At 40.7% G+C, this 23,378-nt stretch overlaps 1 protein-coding gene across 6 annotated transcripts; it reads right to left on the reverse strand.

The window, feature by feature from the left end:
- Window positions 1-3: 3 nt before the first annotated feature.
- On the reverse strand, window positions 4-23,337 carry armt1 (acidic residue methyltransferase 1). Of its 6 annotated transcripts, none has more exons than XM_037085989.1 (12): window positions 23,221-23,337; window positions 18,523-20,351; window positions 13,274-13,387; window positions 12,136-12,564; window positions 11,117-11,337; window positions 10,238-10,354; window positions 9,389-9,576; window positions 9,085-9,238; window positions 5,702-5,840; window positions 3,370-3,503; window positions 2,597-2,780; window positions 163-1,992 (listed from the first exon to the last, which is right to left on the reverse strand). In XM_037085989.1, exons 3-12 carry the CDS (start codon window positions 13,282-13,284, stop codon window positions 1,689-1,691), a joined length of 1,881 nt encoding a protein of 626 aa, XP_036941884.1. In that variant the 5' UTR covers window positions 13,285-13,387; window positions 18,523-20,351; window positions 23,221-23,337; the 3' UTR covers window positions 163-1,688. The 6 variants fall into 6 exon arrangements, with proteins under 6 accessions (XP_036941889.1, XP_036941884.1, XP_036941883.1 ...); XM_037085988.1 differs by having other exon boundaries at window positions 11,117-11,343; XM_037085994.1 differs by lacking the exons at window positions 12,136-12,564; window positions 13,274-13,387; window positions 18,523-20,351; window positions 23,221-23,337 and adding an exon at window positions 11,541-11,559 and having other exon boundaries at window positions 4-1,992; window positions 11,117-11,343.
- Between the last annotated feature and the right edge of the window lie 41 nt (window positions 23,338-23,378).

Here is a 23,378-nt window from a genome sequence, read left to right on the forward strand (position 1 = left end):
ATATTTTCCCAATTAATGCTTTTATTTTTTTATGCACAGTAAACAAATGACAGTCAGATCAGGTTTGACTGGAATTACACATCAGAGCTCAAGTGGCTGAGTCCAATCTTTGGATCCTGTGTGAGGATGAGACTTGGCTGTAATTGCATCTTTTTGTTTATCGTTTATATTCTGTCAACATAAATGCCTGCAAACACTACATGTCAGCCAACTGTTGTATCTTTACCCGAGTTCAAGATGAAAGTTTTCTGCTTCAAAAAAGTTATTCCAATTTTTTGACCTGCTCTAAATCTGTTGTGCGTGAGCCATGTGCAGATACAATAGCATCAAAAAAGGAACAAGTGGCTTCAATTAAAATCAGCATCTTCTGATCATAGTGAGCTAGGCTTAGTAATCTTAACCTAAGGCACGCGGATGAATCTCTAATCTGGTTTATTGTTATTTTATGATTGTCTTTTTTTTATGACAAAGAATTAGAATAAACATTTCAAATGTTCCCAAAGAATAAGATGTTGGCCAAAAACAAACATTTGCTCTGCTTCTATCTGAACACACCTTGAAGATCGTATGCTTTTCTTTTTTGTTTGTAGTCACAACAACTTCTTGATATCGCAATTATTGTCAAAATTGTTATATCACAATACCCCAATTAAAGGAACAACATTTTAGATTTTTAGCAATGGATTCAGATTCAATATTTTTGTTTTTACAACAATGGTCAATGGTTTTTTTTTTGTTTTTTGTTTTTTAAACTTTTTTTATTTTATAAACCAAACTTTGACACTAGCAAGTTAGCAGCTAATAAAGAAAACACCAACTCATGTTCAGATTTACTGAAGAACTGTATCAAATTTGGTGTAGTTCAAGAGAAATAAAAACAACAGCATATGTGCATGTGCACTATGACAAATTAGGGTTTTGGAGGTGTGTAAATCCAGCCAAAGTCAACATGAAATCACTGAATGAGTGGATGAAAAGTAACCAGTCATAGCTTTGACAGTCTCTCTGATACTCACACACACACAATTATGATGTAACAAATTAAAAAAAACCTTTGGTGCAGGTAAGCATGAAGAATAAACTGACTACACACAAAAAGCTAAAGACAGGCTGAAGTTACCCAACATTAAAGCTTGGCTTCCTTCACCGATAAGCAGTGTTCTTGGATTTGATTGTGCAATTTGTAGTTACTCATAATTCAACAGATAAATCCTTGATGCTCTTCATTTCATAATCTCATTAATTAACTATCTTTTCACCAAGTTTATCGAGTTAAAAATACATGGCAGTCAGTCCTCAAACATCAATTTTAACAAGTTTTATCATCGTTATATTTAGAAGTAAAAATAATGCCCAAGAGCCCCTTAAACCCAAGAGGAAGTGCACTTTGGTTGAAGCAAAAACACAAATTAGCTGCTCGTTATTTCCGATCACTGTAGCTGACAGAGTGCCACAATATATACTAACACCTGGAAATAAGAAGCTGTACTGTAAAGCTTGAAATCACAGATTTTCTGAAAGGCTGCACAGAATATTAACTGCGCTGAAGCTCGTATTGTCATGAACCGGAGTAGTGCAAAGGAAAAATGTCTCCCTAAACAGCTACAACTACAAAAATCACATAATTCATAAATAATTATCTCTTCAAATGAATTCATATACAACCTTTAGTTTTCATTCTGTAGGTTTCATAGGATGTGGGTGCACTCGGAGCGGGACCCTCCGTACTGCAGGACGCCGGGACCTGTGGGGCTCTCAAGGCTGACCCGTGGTCCTGAAGTGGAGCCAGCTGACGAGGAGCCACCACCACCACCGCCGCCGCCGCTGCCGTTTCTGGAAGTGAAGGGAGGCTCTCTGTCAGCCTGGGACCAGGTCTCAGCTGGTCTGTCGGGGCGGTGGACGCGGTGAGCATCCAGCATCTCCAGCAGCAGGTCGTACAGAGGCACCTTGTTCTTGCACTTCATGCTGTAGAGATGCTCCATGCCTTTGTTGCTACATGTAGCATAGATGAAAGGGAGACGAGGGATTAGAGTGAAAATTCAAGCTTCCTACATCCCTGCCAGGGATCATGCTGAGCAAGGTAGTGTGATCTAAAATAACGCCACTACAGCCGTTGCAACTGTATGTCTGCTGCCTGACTGGAGCGTATATAGTTTATAATAAATATATAGAAATATATATTTATACAGCGCCTGTTACATAGTGACAGACAGAAGTTACAGAAGTAAAGGCTCAACTCCAAACCTGGTGTTTCAGGCAGTGTAAGAGCAGTGTTTTCTGTGGGAGAGAGTAACTCCCTTTGTCGTGGACCTTTACATGCACAAAAATGCTACACAAAAACCCAAAAAGCATAATATGATCTCTTTAAGTTGAATCATCTGCCAGCCTCTTCATGATGATTCATGCTAAAACCAGCTCACCTGAATACAGACAATCAATTACGTTTCTAATAAAGAGCCCTAACCCTCTTGAAGCATAATTTTTTTAAAGCTCCATTAACCTCACAGAATCACTGTGGATAATTGAAGCAGAACATGTTGCAATTGAAACACTTTTGTGCTGAAAACAAAAGAGACCTCTTCTAATTTAATTTCACCTCATGTGTCTGATGTGGGAGAGCAGGAGGAGCAGCTGCGCCTGCCGCCTCGACTGCTGCTGAGCCGTGCATCCGGATTGGTTGATGTGATGTATGAGAGCGTCAGTGATGGTGTCGAGCATGTTCTGCACTGCAGCACCGTCATGGAGGGGTTCCATTGTGCCAGTGCAGAAAGAGAAGGCACCTGATAGAGGAAACAGGGACTTCTGTCAAAAAAATACACCCCTTGCAGATGAAGCTCCATCAGAAACACAAATACAACTTTTACTTGATAAAAGTTCAGACTCACACGTGACTATAAGAGCAGAGCATTAATTTCAGAAGCATTTTTGCCTAAGCAGCAATCAAAAAGTTCATCCGGCTCCATCAGCTGTGTAAGTGGTGTCATCCTGCTGGTATTTGAGTCTACTCAGGTTCCCATATAGAATATCTCAATCTCCGGGACAAACACGGCCCTGTGCGCTGTCTCATGTTGTCATGGTAACAGTTCTCAGGCATATTGACGGTACAGGACTTTCCAGAACACTCTGTTCATTTAATGTGCCTGAGTAGCATTCAGAGCTACACCTCTGTGGGTGTAGTTTGATGCTGTTCAATATTTACTCCCTGAAACAGAAACCTGGGACTGAGCAGTGCGCGTGCCAACAAAACTGTGAAGAATTTAACTAGAGCTTATGTTTTTGTTAGAGAAGTGTGTCTCCTGTCCTCAGTCAGAGTTACCAGGAATGAGTGTCTCTGAAAATGTTACAAAAGAAATCAACATGTTACCTTACCAGAGTTGAGCAGGACGATAGCTTTGAGGCAGACAAACTCCTCAGGTTTGAGTTTGAGCATGCGGAAACGGGAGGCGGTGGCAAGCAGCATGTCGAAGATCTCCGCCATGCCTTCGACACAGTCGCCTTCGCTCCTGGAAAAAAGAGTGAGAGAAAACATGAGGAGTTTTGTTTGGATTTTAGAGTTCAATTTCCTCTTTTTTTTCACAACCTTGATTCCAAAAAAGCAGGAATGCTGAGTAAATGAACACAGAATGCAAATCTTGCAAATCAACTGTGATCTTGAGCTCATATAATTTACTCAGCCTGTCTTTCAGACAGTGGTAAACCACACCTCATCCTTACTTGTGAATGACCGAGCCTTTCCATGACGCCCCTTTCATAGCCAATCATGATACCCAATTGATAGACTAGAAAACTGTTGTGACTACAACTGCTTTACACTAAACTGAGCGGCATCTCTGTTTCAGTTGAACCATTTCAACCATGGTGCTCCTCAAGGTTCCATCCTCGGGCCTTCACTGTTTTTAGTAAAGTAAGTAACCACTAAGTCAAGTTTTCAGCTTTCAGCATCTCCAATATTTCTTTCCAATTTTTCCACACAGATGATACTAAAATGTATTTGTCCATTAATCCTGGATGTCAATCTTCATTTGAGAATCAGGCAAGCATCCTCAGCATCCTCCTTTAAAGCAACATTATGTAACTTTTACGCAAATTTTCAGGTTCATCCTTGATTTGGGGGTCCTAGCAGAATAGATTTACATACTTTTATTTTTCTCATATGGTGCATTGATTCAGTTCCCCTTTTTCGTACTGTGTCTTGAACGCTCCGTTTTAGCTATCTATTTGCTACCTGTAATCAGAAGCAGGTCATGCCGATCAAGGTAGTGTGATCCAAATCATCATCAACGCCACTACAGCTGATAAGCATGGCTGCAGTACAGCTGTAGATATTCTATAATTGCCGATGAGTACAGATTTGTATCGCATGCAGACCTAGAAAGTCTGTTGTGGCCATGAGCTAAACGCAACAGAAAGTCAGCCATTTTGAATTTGAACCATTGAAATTTTGAACTATTTGCACTTGGTGTATTTTAACAAACTAGTCCCACAACTTAACTATAATCATTATTATCATCACCTGTTACCAATCAACCTGTTTACCTGCTGAATGTTCCAAACTGGTGTTTTCAGAACACCAAGCCAGTGCCCAACATTCCCAGTCTTTTGTTGCACCTGTCCCAACTAGTTTGAAATGTGTTGCTGCCATCGAATTCAACAATAAGCGTATCTTTACAAAATAATGAATTTCGTGGATGAGGTCAAACATTAAATATATTGTCCGTCTACAGTTTTCAGTTCAGAATATGTCAAAAAGGATCAGCAAATGATCAAATTCAGTTTTCTTTATGTTTAAAATTCTGTAAGTCACACATGTATAAATACAACACAAACTATGAACGTCGGAGTGCATATGACAAAACAAAGCACGGCGTCAGAGGAAAAAGACCTCATCTGAAAGTGTAAAAATCCAAAGAGCGGCGAGATAAACAACTAATGGACTGAATCACTGCGACGCTCCATTTATCGGCACCGTTGAAAAGTGACTGAAAGATGGGTGATATCCAGCGGTAGGAGTGCAAGATAAACTTTAAAGCTCGGAGCCAAGGGAATTTGTCATCCCTGACCCACAGCGTTTTAGTCATCATGTCCAATTGGTGAGGACACTCACCAGGTTTTAGAGATAATACTCTGTAATACACTTCTGAATCAAATGGGACCATCAGACACATCAGAGGGTAAAAGCTCTGTCTGTCTGCACCCCTCCCTCTCCTTCTCTCTGAGCCTGATACTGTGGTTTGGCCAGCTTGTTTACTTTGAACACGAGGGGGGAAGTGGAGGGAACAGGCTGTGCTCATGTCACCCTGCATCTCTATTTTCTCATCCTCTCCGGTCGTCATTTCGCTCTCTCACCCCAACCTCCTTCCCCTTCCCGCCGTTCTGCCTTTTCCATCATTCCTTGAATTGAGGCATTGATTAAATCTCTGTCCTGGTTGCCAGCTCAGCACTGTAATGATGAGCGGGGTATTTCAGGTTAGAGAGAGGCAGCTCTCCTCTCCGTGGGGAGCATGTAATTAGTCTTTCAGTCTGTGGTGGGCATGTTGGGGATGGCACAATGGCTGGCAAGGTGTGAGATGGAGGATCTACTATGCTGATATATCACTCTTAAGGTCTGTGCCAGAGTGTGAGGAGGGTTGAGAAACAGGGAGAAAAAGCAGATGATGAAAGGTGCATGTTACACAGAAATCCGGCGAGTATTCCTCCCAACCTGTCCAGTATGAGGTCCTGTGCGAAGATGAGCTTGCCGGGGCAGTGGATGGACCTCCAGATGAGCCCGATCATCAGCACCTCCAGCCACGAGCTCTCCAGCAGCTGCACCTGGTCGTGGAGGGACAGCTGTAGGAAACCTTTAAAAAACACACACACACAAAGTACACATTGAAAGCACATAACTTCATTTCTCCTGCAAAGGGGTCTCTCAATCGAAACAGCGAAAAGAAAGGATGATGTTGTGAAGCAGTGTGGGAACATGTTGCTGTCATTGCTAAACAACCACGGCTGCTGCTGACGTGACTGAGGAATAGATGTTCATGGATGATGTTGGATGAACATTTAAATCATGCATCCTTTCTCACTCTATCGTCTGGTGTTTCCCCCTCTGGGGATGGAACATTAGCTGTGGCAACATGGACAATATTTCTGCATTCCAGTTAAAATCATTCTCAGATTAGAGATCCCAACTTTTTGGACGCTAACTAAAGTGATGCGGTAAGATGTGCGTTTGCATGTCCCAAACCATTCAATCAGAATGTCTTTTTTTTGACACAGTGTTCTGATCTAATTTTTTAAAAACAGAAAATGAAGAATAACTTTGATGGGTCCTGCTTCGTTCATCAACTCTTTTTTTCCAGCCTATCAACCATTCTAACAGGAGACACATATTATGCTCCTTTTCAGGTTGATCATTTTATTTTGGGTCACTACTAGAACAGGTTTACATCCTTTAATGCTCAATGAACATCAGTTTTCTCGTACTGTCCAGAGCTGCAACGCTGCATTCCCCTTCTGTCTGAAACGCTCTGATTTAGTTCCTGTCTCTTTAAGACCTTTTTAACTTTGAAGATCTTCTACATGCACAGAAATCTTGGTAACACACTGACGGAAAAGGAAGGAATAGTGAAAATTCATAATCTGTCTCTATGCAATTCTCGCACCAAGTGAAGTGAATTTGGGAAGCATATTTCTTCTTCTTGACCTGTTTCATCCAGTGGCAAACTGAGTGTTACTATGAAATCAGGAGATCAACGATAACTAATGCCAATCGGGAGCACAGCTAGAGAGAGTGTTGTCGGGTGTGTTCCAGCAGATCTAACACTTTTTTGTACCTCTCGAGTCAACTCCAAATAATTGCTGTGTGTTTTATCATGATCACATCAATTAAATGGTATCCAAACCTAATCCAGACACAGAAAAACAAAGACGATTTGACAAGTGTTTGTTACATAAATGCTGATTATTTTTGAGTGGTGGGTGTTAACTGCAGCCTGATGGGGAATGTTAAATGTCTGTGCACCATCAATCCCACTCATAAAATAACAAAATATGTGTGACCTTGTTTTCTGGTGGGAAATAACTACTTGATCGAAACCACCTGCAATCTCTCTGCTAACATAAGAAGCCTTATCGCTGGTACCCAGCTGTCTCAAGTCATACATAATTACCCCCAATTCTCTCCCATTGTGCCCCTCTGCACCGTGTTTGGGACCCCCTTGCAATTAAAGCTGTGTTTTTGGCCTTTTAGGGACGCACAAGGTTGTCATACCTCAAAGTCAGGATTTACTCACTTAGAGAGCTTGTGAGGTGTGTGTGCGTGTGTGAGTGCGTGCATGTGTGTGTGCATGCATGGAAAAAGGGTACTGTGTTCTATACTGCATTTAGGCTCTGTGGGGTGCCAGCAGATTGGCCAAACAGTCCTCTCAAAGCTGATGACTATAATTGCCATCACTGTAATGGCTCTGCATTTGTGTGTGTGTGCTCCCACTATAAAGGTCTGCCATCACCAGCCAACAATCGGGGGCTGCAGCCACCGTCACACAGTACATATCTACGTTTGAAATGTCTAAGGAGCACACCGTTTGAGAGTTTTCAAAAATATGTCTTAATTTGGACAAGACATACGAAGGATGTCACGGTGCTCCGGCAGATCTGACTCACATGTTTTGCCCTCACCTGTGCCCTCACAGGGCATGTATTTCTGATTATCTATCCAAAAGAGTAGAACATAACGTACCTGTGGAGTTCCGTTGGATAATTGGATATAATAGCATTTGCATCAGTCTTGTATGAAACTGGAAGTCGTCCTTCTAATCCTCACAGACCTGGTCACAGACCTCACAGTTAATGAGCCTTGGGAAAATAAAGAAGCTTTCCTTTCACTTTGAATCCAACTGACGCTGGACAGTTTGTGAAGAGGAGATTTTCATTACTTTTCTTTGTTTTTATATTTCTTGTGACTGTATCGCTGTATTTTAAATGGCTGAAGAGGTCTGTTTATTTTTGGGTTCAAACCAAAAGAATTATCACCAATGTTTGTTTCTAGATTCATTGCAACTTTGAGTTTGCTCAAGTAAAATATATCAATTTCCCAATGAAAATGCTTTTATTGACAAATTCACAAATTTTACAAAACAACTGCTGCTGAAAATCTTAGAATTCATGCCAAAATAATTATTTAAATTGTGCTTCTACTGTTCTCTATTACTCCTCAATATCATTGCACATATCCTACCTTTTCAATTTTAGTTCTTTATTGTAGTTTTCTTGTTTTTCCTAAAATGATCTTTTTTTTTAGTTTTAATTTTATTGTTATTCTATTTGGCACTGATGGCAACCATTTAGTCACAAATTGCAACCATTTTTGGAGACAGTGGGAACCTGAGAACAGGAGTGCCTGTGCAACTTGCAAATATTCCCCTTGTGATTTTATGTCTTAAAACAATGTAGCGTTTCCTGCAAAACATGAGGAGCAGCCTTTCTGCTTGTAACATTTTGCTGTGGCTGTCACAGCAATAAAAAAATATTCGTCATCCTCTCCACTTCCTCGATATATACATGAGTGATGGGTTTGTTACACTACTTGTGAGACTCTTACAGCAAAGCAGAACATCTTTCTTTCTGTACATTGTCTATTTATTGCCATTGATTTCCAAATCAGGAAAAAATATGAAATGTGTTGCATGCTAATATAAGTGGTGCTCTTAAATTTTGTGCTGTTGCTCCTAAAACTTTCAGTGTGGACATCACTGCTGCTAGGGTTAAAAGTTAGTCTGGAGCTGTGGTTAGTTTACCGTGTTTTTGTATTTTCGTTTACAAGTTACTGTAATTCTAAAAACTCTCTGGCACCAGAATTTCCTACGGCATTATTCAAGTTTTATCTAATCTTAGCTTTTTAGTCTTACATTCCTGAGAAAATATCAATCATGCATGAAAGCAAAAGAGTCGTTGTTGTCCTTTCACAATTATGGCCAGAAAACTACGTAACGACGAGCCTGACACACAGACGTCAGACCAATAAAGAACATTCTTAGAGCAGATTATTAACTTCATGATCGTGTGGGTTGTGTGTGGACACCTTGCCACTCAAAGCAGTACCTGGAAGCTTCTTGGCCCATGCGATCATGTGGACCAGCTCCTTATCAGCCATGCTGGTGAGCAGGGTCATCACGGTGACCTCAGTATAGGGTCGGTTCACCTTCTGACGGGAGCACAGCATTGGGGGCTCTGCACCCTGGAGCAGGAGGAGCACCTGAGGGAGCAGCAGGTAAAAAGTCCCACCCTCAGTCTTTAACCAGAGAAATATGAGCATAAATTGATTTAAAGCGACTATCATCTTATCACGACATCCACTTTGAACTTTGTTATGTATTGTCATGATTCCTGGAGGTTGTTGCCACACCTGGTCAGGAGGCATGCTGATCACTGATGGCTTTCCTCCTCCACCAGCAGCACTGCTGCTGATGTGTTTCCTCCTGTCCTGAGGGGGCGCTGTTCTGTGCTCCTGACCCTTAGAGGCCTTGTCCCTGTCACCGGTGCCAGTCCGTCGCTTGTCACGCCGCAGAACACGCCCACGGTCTTTGCGCACACCTTAACCACACAGCAGAAGATTAACGTAAAATAAAATGCAGTTACAAACACACTCTCATCAGGCTTTTCTGCCAAATCAGAATGACTTTGTAACCTGTTATACCACAAAGAACAGATGAAATGGATGCCTGTGTGAGTCAAGAAGTATGAGTATCCAGGACAGTGGAGGTAAATCCTTTGAGTCATGTGGGTTGTAATTAATTTGACGCTGTTCATATTGTATTTATGTTAATGTATTCATACATACCCCACTTACTGTTGTTCATATAACTCTATCCAAGTCTAACCTAGGTCTTTGGAAATTAATGTTATGCCTCACAATCACTCTAAGAACGCTCCATTATGAATAAGGTGGATACATGCGGTGTGTATGTTACTCTGGTCTTTACTGTTTTCTTGCTGACCTGCATTTTGTTGTCTTAGTACCCATACTCTGTGAAATGACAGTGAAGTTGAATCTAATCAAATCTAAAAACATAGAAGCTTTATTAGACAACTCAACCAAAAATAATCAAGTAAAAACTACAGGATATCCAATAATTTACTGATATACAGAAAGTTGCAAAAAAACATTAATTAAAATAAAACTTAAAAATAAAAAAAGGGAAAATGTTGTTGGAAAATATGTTAAATCTTCTGTCTGCTGGTGTTTCATACCCACCTCCTTTCATCATGCCCACTTCGTAACACTTCCTAAGACGGCAAGCCTGGCAGCTCTTCCTCCGATTCCTGTCAATAGTACACTGATTGGTTGCTGGGCACATATAGTCATTGTGACCTGGAATGGAAGAAAATCTATTACTTCAAGCCCCCCACTCCACTGTTCACTTTAGACTTTGGTTATTTAGTAGCCAGGAACACTATCTTCCTGTTTATAATGAATCCTAGATGGAGAGAATTAAAATGTGGCATCTTGGCTTTGTCATCACCATGGAGACAATTGGTTTCTTTATGACCAGCCTTCCACTGCGACAGATATCAATATACCAAAGCGTCATAGTCTCAACATGACTAAGTTACCAACAAAAGATGGATTTTATCTATGGCTTTTATCTGCACACACAGCTGTACACAAGACGTCAAATGAAAAATATATGAGGGAAAATTGTCAAAACTGAAAACTAAAAAGAGGACATTTTAAATCTTAATTTCTGTACCCTTGATTTTAAATCTCTCAGTTCACAATGTCATAATTTTATATTTTCTCTCATTTTCTCTGCTGTGGACAAACTAAATCACACTAAATGTTCTTTTGTTCACTAACAGAAGACGTCTTTTGAATGGAAAGCAGCACTCCAATTCTTATTGTATTTATGAAGTCAGCTATTATAATTGTGTTTTTTCCTTAATTTTCCATGACGGGTACAATAAGAATATAATTTAATCTTGAGCGTTTATTTGTCTCATAAACTGAAATCAATGTGAAGAATGTTGGAAAATTTTACATGAAATTTGACCATGAAGCTCTCACAGAATAACAGGCAATGTTTCAGGATTATATCCTTTGGCATCAGATAGGAGTAGTCGACAGATTACCCACCCTGTATGCTCCTCTTAAAGAAGGCCTTGCAGCCCTCGCAGGACCACACCCCGTAATGGTACCCAGAGGCATAATCGCTGCACACGGCACAGAAACGCATCTCTTTGGCCATCTCAAACCCAGCGGCTCCCGCTCCAGCCCCCGACTCCCCCACACTATATGAGTCGTCACTGGTGCCACACTGGTCCTCTCTTGAAGCTGAATGCTGACTGGATGGGACACTGGACCTGCCACAGATCACAGAGTTCAGCTCAAAAAAAGTGTTTTTTTTATATAAAGACAGGACAACAAATTGCAATGCAAAAAAAATCTAATACATATGTTACCAAATTCTACCATTTACCACACCGGCTTCAAACTGAGAAACAAAAGCAGACTTCTATTTTCCACCTGAGTCAGGAAACTGTGTGTCTGTTGTTCTTACGTATTGTTCTTTTCTCAAGGTCCCTGACAAAGTCCATAATCTCTGGAATTAGAAACCAGGGCAAAGCTTGATCCTCTCTATAGAGATAGTGGCAATGTTTTGTATAAAGCAAGAGATTAAAAATAACAACGTGGTTATATAATTATAATTATGTTTTGTTTATAACTGCTGTGTGCAGACTGAGTTGAATGCCTGTGCTGTAAAACAGGAGCAGACGATAGTAAATCTAATAATGTGGCAATATTTTGCCCTAGAACCTTTTAATAGGAAATGATAGGACAGTAAAGACAATATAGTAACATTTGGGAAACATACAAATTATAATGAACATGATAAACAACCTAAAAATGTTAATTCTTTAAGGATATCATTCTTCAACTTTCAAGGATAAAAAAAAAAATCACTACAAACAAATCTGACCAAACAATCAGATTCATGCAGCTCTCACCTCCCATGAGACACTTAACAACATTTAAAATAACGGGCAAAATTCAAACCTGTTGATGCAGAATCTATAAAACCTAAAAGAAATGAAAACACTGTTCTCACTCTGGTGATGTGGTGATGAAGAAAGAAATAAGCTCTATTCCCTCACCTGTAGATGGGTGTCGAGGTGGTTTCCAGATAGTGGTGGGTGGGCGGGTGCATGAAGGGGCTGAGATGGGGGCTGGAGGGCACAAACACTAGAGGACTGTTGGGCCCGCTGCCCAGGGACTGAAGGCTCCCATCTGAGGGTGGTCCGTGTGCATCCAGAGGAGCGGAGTAGTAGCCAGGGGTGGAGTGGCTATAAAGAGGAGTCGGGGCAGGGGTGGGGGCGGCATAGTCGTACGTCCCTTCCAGGAAGTCCACAGTGGCAACCCCTCCAGACACCCGGCTGTCTTCGGGGTACATGTCGGCGAGGGGGGCACGCAGTGGAGGCGAGGGACGCTGCGGGGAGATGGTCTCCAGCTCTGAGAAGACTGGGCTGATCCTGGGTCTGACTACTGGTCCACAGGGCTGCCTGCTGCTCTGTGTCGGGCTCTGCCTGAGCAACATCACAGCACAACAGCACTGATATGCAACATGATTTAGACTTCCACTCCCATTTGCTGGGAGGGGGGAGTGAAGAAGAGTGCAGCCCTCCCTCTCCCTTTACTCTTTCCTCACTCTCTCTCTCTCTCTCTAACTTTCTTTGCTTTTTTTCCCCCGGCAACTTGAAGGGTCCACTATTCTTCCAATCCCTCAGCCCTATCTGCCTTGAGCTTCCGTTTGCAATGCTCCAGGAAGAACATCCACAAAGACTCCTCCCAACTTCCTTAAATGTTTTTTTTTAAATTTTTTTTTTGTAAGCAGAGTTTTTTCTTTTATTTCCTTTAATACATCCTTACTAATGTGTAGGAGGAAGGGAAGCCTGGTGGAATAAAGAAAGAGGAGGATGGACTGATAAATGGTGATTTCTAAATAACTTTCACGCCTTGTCTCTTCCCAGTTCACTTATTTTTGACACTGAAAAGCTTTGACTGGTGGCAGCTGGTATCCGCAGAAAGAGCAACTTTAAACTAGCAGTAGGCCGTTTAATTTAGCACACACTCATGACGTACGATCGGTCTATTTGTAGCCACATTATTGAATACACCTGAGACCGTGCACTAAATCAAATCACTGTGGAAATGAGAAACATTAGGACGATGGCTTTAAACAATGGGGACTAAAAGAAAAACAAAAAAAAAATCTACCAAGAAAACACCACTCACCTCTTACACATGAATCATCCTCATGTCTGCCGTGCAACGCTGGGGGACTGATTGAGTCTTCTCTCTCTCTCTCTCTCTCGCTCTGCCTCTCTCATCTCTCTGACTCTCCAACATCTAGTAGGGATCATTGGACACAATGGGAACAGTGGAAAGGTTGAAGGAAAAAAACGGGGGAGGGAGTAACCAAATTAAAGATGCAGCCAAATCGATAACCACAGTGCTTTTAAGTGCCAGGTCACCATAACACAGCAAACAGAACAGGAGGTCAAACCTCATTCCAACAGCCAATAATTACACAATCAATCCCAAATGAAGGGATTGATGGTTATCAATATGACTTAAATTCCAGTTTTTGATAAACATGACAAAGAAATTAACAGACTTTTTCCCCTTTTAAATCATATTTTTCTTGTGACATTTCACTCAAAATTGGACGACATATATAACAGGGGCACAATATGGAACGCTTAATGATTAATTTCAAGGCAAGTCACAGATGAAGTAGCTCACTATACAAACAAATCAAAGCAAAAGGGCAGAGTAAGAGAATCAATATTCATGTTTACAACACACAAGTTCTAGGTTGTTGATTTTCAGGGATCTCTAGTTCTGACAAGAGTATCGCGGTGAAAACACCTTCTGGATATGGTACCAGATGCAAAATAAAACCTGTTAAAACAGGTTTTCAGTGCAGAAAATGTGTGCACGCTTGCAAGAGGCTAAATTCAAATTATGAGTTTCAGTTTCGATAATAAAAAGCCACAAAAATAATTTGTGGCTTGTATTGATTTTCTTATTTCCACACGATGCTAAAAGCTGACGCAAATTGTCAATTATGCAAGAAATCAAAGAGGATCACAAGCAACTTTGTACCTCAACCACTGGGGAAAACCTGAACATTTGGCACAGACTAACCTTTTCCCTCCTCTGTGCAACATCTTTCCTTGAGTAAACAACCCAATTTTCAGAACATGTCAGGTCAAGTGGAAAACAAGTGGTCCTGATAATGATGATATATATATTTTTTGCATTACCCCAGGGGGAAAAAAAAAAGTCACTGTGGAGAGGAAAAAGAGTTCAAAATTAAACAGCTAAGTCACTTTAATGGCTCAAGATAGGGTGTTCCTTGCTGTAGTTGTCTTCATTTTCATAACAAACTACCTACACAAAGCATGTCAGCTACCTAAATGATGCGGTTTAGTCATCCTGGCTCATTTTTGAATTGTAATTCAGATGTTGGAGCATTTACAGCTGTTTTTCTAGTTCTACGGGTAGCAACTGCTACAAAATATGTACACACTGCTGGCGTACATTTAAACTGCATGCTGATGGATGGGTTATTGAGTTATTGTTTTGTACTGTTGCTGTACTTGACCAATGTGGATTGAGACTAATGATCTGTCAGGATTGCTTCAGTGAATAAAGATACTCATGAGGAGATAACATTGACAGAGAAAGTCCAATACCGACATCCTCTATTTCTTATGATCGTTAAGTATGACAGGGAATAAAGAAAAGGCCAGTCAATGCAATTCTTTATTAAATCCATAAGTGAAAATCATATCATTTCCAGCAGCACTGAGCAGAATCCAGTTAACATCACCTCTGAAGGACTGACAGTGAGGTTTTAGATGACATAACAGTGTGCACAGAGAAATCCACGTTTATCTATGAAGACACAAAGGTCTGGGTTACAATTTCAAGCACGTCATCACTGTTATTGTTAAAATGCCACATTAACATTCTGCAATCTTTAAAAAACAGTTATTCAAATAGTGTCATGATCTGCCTTGGGTGATTCTTTTTGCATGTTTTAGCTGCATGCATATCAATAACACCGAGTGCAACAGTTAAACAACCTGAGCTGAGCCTAATTACGATATCTATATATTACAATTATTATCATTCTCATCACCTGCATGCAAAATTAAAGTACTGCTGCTTGAAGTTGAAGATTTATTAAGCCCAATTTGTACTCAATAATTGTTAGCAGCATCTATATTAACCTGTAAACATTATGGCTTAATAAACGGTGGACAACACATAGACTATTTGCAAAAAAGAAAGCCAACATTGATTTGTCACCTGTGAGCATAAATGTCATTGTAAACGATTTTAAATCATGGGAAAACATTAGGAGCTAAGATTGCTAATGTTTTAACTATGACATGGTATATAACTGTAGTAAAAATATTTTCAGTAACTGCATTTCTGTATCAAACGTGATGAAGTGTTAACAACAAGGAACAAAAACATCTAACATTGTTATGTAACTTAATAGTCATATGGCTTGAAGTTGAGTGCTGCTTCTGCTTGTAGTAAATCTAAAGTTGAATCCACGTTTTCCCAGTGTGATCCTGAGGGCAGTCTTACTGTTTCGACTTTGGGATGTAGGACTGAATGACAGCGTACTTGCCGCTGGTCATCCAGTCTGGATCTTGGGAAGTGAGTTTCTCCCCCTGGCCTGTCTGCAGCCCAACCTGAACGTTGGCCTTAAGAGTCCTCAGGCTGCAAAGAGGCGCCGGCCCAAAACCTTGTAGCGCAGTATCGAAGCCAACAGTGTGATCCCACTCCCTGTCCCCTGTCAGCTTTCTGTAGTTCAGATCACCTTTAAACAGCACCAGGTCTGCCCCCTGCAGAGTTGCATACAGGTCAGGAGCATCAGCTGCCATGTCACAGAACTCATGGGGCTGTGTCCAGAACGGATGGTCGTGATAGGTCCACACACCCTCCTTCAAGTAGCTCTGCCACTGATAACCACTCTTGGACATCCACTTGTGATTGGCCGCCATGGTCTGCCTAATCGTCCACTGAAAGTCGTTAGCTGTGACATCAGAGACAAACCAGGGGAAGCTTTTGCCGTGAAAATGGACCTCACGGGCAAGGCCTGAGTTAACAAGGAACTCTGCAAACACCATGTCAGTGACTAACTCAAAGCCAGCATTGTCTAGAACAATGTCCACTCTGCCTGCAGTGGCTTTCTCTGACTGTCCTGGCCTCTGGGCGGAAATAAGAGTTGACCATACCATACTCGAGTCATCCACCAAGATGAAGGGCTGCAGGCTGCTGAGGGACTCTATCGGGCTGTTCTTCTGTGAATTGTCTTGGCCAGCAGAGATTGACAGATCGCACTTGTTTCCCCAAAGAGAAACCTGGGAAGAGTCAAATTAAAATAATTAAACCTGAACCTTTTTTAATGTGTTCAGTTATGACCTCAATAAGATAAATGCTACAGAGAATGGATGATGGGACAGATTATCACTGTCATTTATGTTTAGTTGCAGGGTCAGGAGTCAGGTATTTATCTGTGCGTTGGTCACTACGACCCACATGTTCACATCATCAGTTCACTTCACTCAGTTGATTTTCATGTATCGAGCTGGTGAATAAAATACTGACCTGTAGCAGTTTGTTAAAATGCTCCAACAGCTGATTCTTGGAGAGTTCCTCCATGTTCTTATTGACACCCTCCAAGTACATACATAAGGCCATCACGGCCTGCTGAGAGTCAAAAAAGCTTTGAGTCTTCCCCTCGTTGAAGACGTCAAAGTTACTCATGGGAGGGCTGAAATGAGCAGAGAGCAAATCATTTTAGGAGGAAAATGACAACAAAAAGCTCTACTTATTCTTATCTAGGGCAATTTACCAACACTTGCATATTTCGTTACCATGACAATATTGTAATTTTTAAAAAATAGTACTAAATACTTAACACGTCTTTTAATGATGAGAACTATGTGACTCAGTTTTACAGTCTACATTAACAACATAAGGCGAATACTGTGTCGTATTTAGTCATGAATAAAATCTGAACAAGAGTGAGAGCAGAACTTGACATCTTAAATTACCATTGTTAGCAGTTTGATATGATTAACTTATGCATGAACAAATATGATCAAGTATTGCACAGCCTAAAGGACATATATTCAAAGGCAGGAAGTAGGTTAGCAATCAAACGTTCCCATTAAAAAGATATGAATGCTTCTTACTTGAGCCAGAGGGCTTCCTGTATCCTGCGGTACATGTAGCACTCCACGTAGAGCCATGGAGACTTGAACCAGCTGACAGACTCCGGGTCCCCCTGCGGTCTCTGATGTCTCTGCAGGTACTGGTTCCAGGGCTCTCTGTCCTGCAGGCCATCCGTCAGTTCTAGCACTGGCTTATCAGTTTGCAGCTCATTCCTCAGCTTGGACAGCAGAGCTATTGTTTGCTTCTCTGCCTCGATACCCTCCTGTACGAAAGTAAAGAAGAAACGTGTTCAAATGAGCCTCATATATCCGGAAGTGCTAAAATAAAACTCGAGTTGGACTAATCAATAAAGATTTACGTTACCTCTCCATATTCTTCAAAAAACTTGTTTTTGTTGCGGTGTATCGTATCTATGACTTTGGTCAGGATGGTCGGCAATCTGTCTCTGATAGTCAGATAAGCAAATGACCTGCAGAGAAACATTCAATTCACTAGCGTTATTACACTGACACTTCCTGACTGTGTGGCAGGTGCATGCACTAGTACGCTAACCAGCAAGATTAACCTAGCAAGATGCAAAGTTAGCCCTGGCTTTGCAGACGTGTTGACAGCAAAACATTTGCTAGGATTACACTGTGGTACACAAATATAGTTATTTTAAGCAAACACGGTCATCGTCATATGCTTAACTGCATGTGTACACTCAGTTAAGGAGTCTGCTAGCTACCAACTTAATTAATTGTTAGCAACAAGCTAACGCTGACGCTGATTTAAACACGACAGGTACAAACATTATGTGGCTGTTCAGGCACATCAGTGCAGTTACCCACATTACTTAACAGAATGGCAACGTGCTTATATCAGCTGTCAACATACCCAACCACTTTGGCTGAAAGTGAAGGGGGGACTCCGTCCACGGTTTGATCCGCCGCCATCATTTTTGCAGTAGACTGTTCAAAATCAAACTTTATCGACACAAAATCCAGGACAAGAACAAAGTTTAGCAGCCGGGTGAACGCAAAGTGTCGCGTTTATCTTTTTCTGTGGATTCTATATGACCACTTAGAACTGTATCGATTGACTTCCTCTGTTTCTGGTAACAAATAGTTTAACATGCTTTTGTCGTTTAACCTGTAGACCTATATTTTATTCAGGGCACGGTGCTACCATCTAGCGGTTGATGTGTAAACTGCCATGCCGGCAGGTTGTGTGTTCCGCTCACAATGTTGTTATATTTTAAAGAAGCTTCATCTAGCTGTGTGTAATCTGATGTAACTCACCATCTGAGCCACATTGCAGCTCTACAGGGCTTCAAACGAGTCTGAGTCATGAGTCAGGATGAGAGTGGTACGCGCTGCCGCAATGCGCATGGCAGTCAGTTGTTGCGCAGCACCTCGAGCATCCCTTGTCGTCCGGAGCAACGGTTGTCATGGATACATCGATTCGCCCTATCAGAAAAGGGCAGAATTCGAACCCCCGAGGCTTTTTGGCGGGAAAAGGAGGAGGGGCGGTGTATGATTTTTGGTAGGAGAAAGCGTCTGTGTGGTGAGGCTGAACCGAAACCCTGATTTAATACTTACATGAACATGTGGGCCTGCATTTGGTGTGCACAGTGTGCTACTGCCAAGGATTTACTATGTTAAAATACTCTTGGATTAAATATGTTTTGGTTTGAAAAATACCTTGACAAAATGGCCCATCTGATTTAACCTTTAACAAGAGAATCCAGTATCAACAGAAAACAATCTGTCTTTTAAAGGATGTTTTTTTTGTGTGTGTGGTTCTTCAGTCTCCACTCCAATGTTCAGTCCTAAAATAAAAAGGATTGAACACGCTTCAAGCCAGGCCCACCACATACTGAGCATAGGCAAAAGTAATCACATAAGGTCTACGGTGCATTTAGGAGTTGGGAACCGGGACGGCCTCTCCTCTGTTGCTACTCTTTTCTTTTTTGGGGGGGAGAACATGACCAATTGATTGGCTGCAGCTACGATTACTGGGCTGGAAAAATACGCATATCAATTAATTCTGGCGGTGTTTCTCTCAGATCGCCCCCGGTCACTATGGGAACACGGCGGGCCGTTGTCAGGATGTGGGGTCCTTGGGAGTGGGAGTCCAGCTGCGTCCACCTCCGGTGTTCATCACCGCCGGCCTCCCATCCCCCCGCCGGGGCCCCAGCCTGGCCGGATCTGTTTTTCTAAACCGAGAGAAGAGTGACTCACCACTCCGGTTTCAAAACAGGCCATGAACGGGGGAGGGGGAGGGCGGCAGTTAACGTGAAAGGCCCTGTTTAAACAGGTGTTGCAGCTCACCACACGGTCCTCTCATGCAACAGCGGGCTTTTACGGACTATTTTCATTCGAGTTGCTAAATGTTTTGTGCGTTAAGTCCCTTGAAATCGTGCTGACGTGGCCAAATCACACGCAAATGTCACTGTTCTTTTTTTCCCTCCACGTTTTGAGCAGTTTCACGCAGACTGGGCTGGTTTGGGTTTGAAAATGCATTATTGCAGTAAAAATCAATTTAAGTGGAAACCAGTGACAGGGCAGTCATGTGAAAGTCCAGTCAGCTCTCTTTTGACTAAGCTTCCCTGAGAAAAAGAAACAGCAGAAAGATTAACACATATTTTTTTCCCTCCAAATGGTGGAGAGCTATATAAAAAAATATGTTGATAGAAAGGTATTGATTGATTAATGGATAAACAGTGCTGTATCTGCTTCTTTAAATAAACCCCTGCTGTGAGCTGCTCAGAAGTGTAAAGATGCTTTTGTTCTGCTGTCATTAACATGTACTGTTGCTCTAACTGCTCTCAGTCATTGTTTGTTTGTGAAACACACTGCACCCCCACAGTTTCTGCAGTTTCACTGAAGTTGTCCACAGAGTCAGATCTAGGTTCTTGTGTGTCCACAGCACAGAGACACTAAAGTCCTCAGGCCCTGCTTCTTTGGCATTTTCCTACCCCTCCCATGTCTTCTGTCGCCCCTTCTCCTTTTACCAACAGACTATCCACCCTTTTCTCTGCTTTTCTGAAAGAGGTACAACTTGCTTAGTCTGGTCCTTCTGTGGACTCCCAGTCCTGAGGCTGAAGTGCAACTCTGTAATGACAGGTCTGGAACAAAAAAACAAAAAAAAAAGGTTGTTTGCACTGGGACAACATCCACCAACTCACAGACGACAACATGTGATGACAAAATATTGATGTGACTCCAAAGTGCGTTTGTGGACAAAAAAAAAAAAAAAAAAAAGGTCCTCCTACACTTTCTGTGCTTCTGGTCAGGCATTGTGTGGTTTTGGTTTGAAAAATCTTCCCTCGCCTCTTTCTACCTCTTACTCCTGAGATCACAAAAAGAACAGCTCTAACTAAAGAACTCATTAAAGGTTGCAAACAAGCAGAATGACACATTTCACACATTACAAACAAATGAGCTAATTGCTGTTAGTGTGATTGGGTTGTTCAAACAACTGTAGCCCTATTAGACTATTCACAACTAGGGATTCATGGCTGCCTGACACTACTTGGCTATTGCATACAAGGTTTTCCTTCCAGTAAACTCATTTGGGCTATTTTCATACAGGAGGGTATTGACGGCTGTTGTTCTGCTCCTAATAGCAGCCTTTTGTAGCTACTGGCACAAGTTAATAGAACTCTCTGCCATTATTTGCACTCTTTTACACAGGTGCTTTGAAATTACTTCCCAAATTCAAGAAAGAAAGAATTAAGGAATGTCCAAATAGCAGATAATCAAAACATTATCTTACTACTACAAGCCACGTATGAATGATTTAACTTGTACTCAGTACCTTCTGTCATACTGTTAATGAGAGGAAAGGGATGGGCATATTAACAACATTCCCAAAGGACAGGTTTGTTTATAGGTTTTCCAATATTTGCACAGATAATTCACATCCTGCTTACACAAGCTGGTCTGTGTTTAAGGCCTATGTATGTGAAGACTGTATAGTAAAGTGAACAAATTGAATTGTGAATTGGGGATTAATAAATTAAGTCATTTTACTTTGATTTAAGATAAAAGTTTCTCACAGATGTAAGCTTGAGCATTTAGCCTTTAAAGTTTTAAGTTAATACAGAGCAGTTTGAAAACTGCCTCAGAGTGTGAACTACACTTTATAACCTGCCTTAGCTACTGTAGTTTTCTTATTACATTGTTACTAAAACTATAGACACAATGACAGCTTAATGTTTAAATTAAAACATTCAATGCCACAATATAAGAGATATACTTGTTTGAACATTGTGTAATTCATAAATCCAAGTTTTCAACCACAGAAATACAAAAACAAAACAAAAAACCCTGCTCCAACAACAATATTCTGTTATGATCTTGAGAGGTAAATTATTGATTGTGTCTCATTTATGCCACCACTTACACTAATCTATGAGATCAAATCTGAGAGCAAAATAAACATTCATTAATACCAAATGCTCCTTGCATCACATAGGACTACCTCTTATGTGTCTGCGACTCATTAGTTATGTTGGACACAAAAGGAGAAAAGTCATGTTATAATTGCAGTTTAGATTGTCATAGGCCTTATGTTTTTAAACGTGCTTTGATAGTGGCATAAGAAACATGTATGGTAACAAATACATACTCTGCCTTTAAACTTCTTGGAATGTGATGTTTTACAGCAATAAAAACATTGACTTCAAAACGGTGACTTCATATTTTGCATTATTTAATCTCCTTGCATCACATACGTCTCGTGTAATTGTTACAAAAGCTTTCATGGGGCAAAAATGTTCACTGAAATTCTTAAAATGCATGTGACATAAAATATGTGTATACTTCCTTTAAACTTGTTGAATACCTAGTGTTGTTTTAGTTTCTGCAGAAAATGAAGATGCAAATATGAGGCAACTGTTGGCAAAGCAATCATGATTTTACAGAAACAAAAATGTTGTAATTGTAAGTTATTGATGTATTTCAGTAGATATTCATTATCTGTATTATTTTGCATCACATAAGCCTAATTCTTGTGTATCTGTTAGGCTACTCATTAGTTATGCAAGATCCAACAGGGGAAATGTCACATGATGATGGCCATTTAGATTTTCCCAGGCAAAAATATTAAAATATTCAGTTTATATTTAAACTTTCATAGCAGCATAATGTCCACTGAAAATGTTTGAAATATGTATGGTAAGACAAATACATATATTCCTCCTTTAGTTACGTTGAAATGTTATGTTTTACAGCAATAAAAACACTGACTTCATATTTTGCATTTTATCTCCTAGCATCATGTGTAACTGTTACTCATTAGTGAAGTAGGATCCAAAGGGGGGGAAATCCACCTTATGATGGCCACTTAGATTTTCACAGGCAAAATATTAAAGAAATTCAAGTTACTAAAGCTTTCATAGTGGCATACTGTCCCCTGAAACTGTTTGAAGTATGTATAGTAACACAAATACACACAAGTTTCCTTTAAACTTGTTGAAATGTGATGTTATACAGTAAAAATAACAAATAAAAATTTGACATCATATTTTGCATTTTATCTCCCTGCATCATATATAAGTTATGTGTAAGTGTCACTCATTAGTTACGTAGGATCCAAAAAGGGAAAAGCCACATGATGATGGCCATTTAAAATATGTATGGTAACACAAATATACACATTCTTCCTTTAAACTTACAGTAAAAAAGAAAAAAAAAAAAAAACATCGATATCATGTTTCATATTATTTAATCTCCTCGCATCACATAAGTCTTCTAAATGTATTTAAGCCAACATAAAATGTGCATACACACTTTAAACTTGTTGAAAACCCGGTACACAAAATGCAGTTGGAAATGTGAGGCAAATGTTGGCAGAGCAATCGTTATTTCAGAGAGAGGGTGGGAGTAAACACGTAAGGTTAACACTCGCCGCCACACTGTTTTTTTTGTTTTCTGTTTGTATGTGAGCCGTGTCGTTAACGGCAGGACACAGGACTGTTAATATTAACTCACCGGCTGTCATAAAAGAAGCGGGCAGCGCGGTGGCTGATCTCACTCGCAGGCGGTTACACAGTGCGGGAAATTAACGTTAAAACCCAACCGCTCCCCCCTCCTTTTTTTTTTTTTTTTTTTTTTTTGCTCAACGGATTTTTACAACGGCTGTTTTTTTG

Source organism: Acanthopagrus latus, chromosome 22 (assembly GCF_904848185.1).
Source record: "Acanthopagrus latus isolate v.2019 chromosome 22, fAcaLat1.1, whole genome shotgun sequence".
NCBI classification, from domain to species: domain Eukaryota; kingdom Metazoa; phylum Chordata; class Actinopteri; order Spariformes; family Sparidae; genus Acanthopagrus; species Acanthopagrus latus.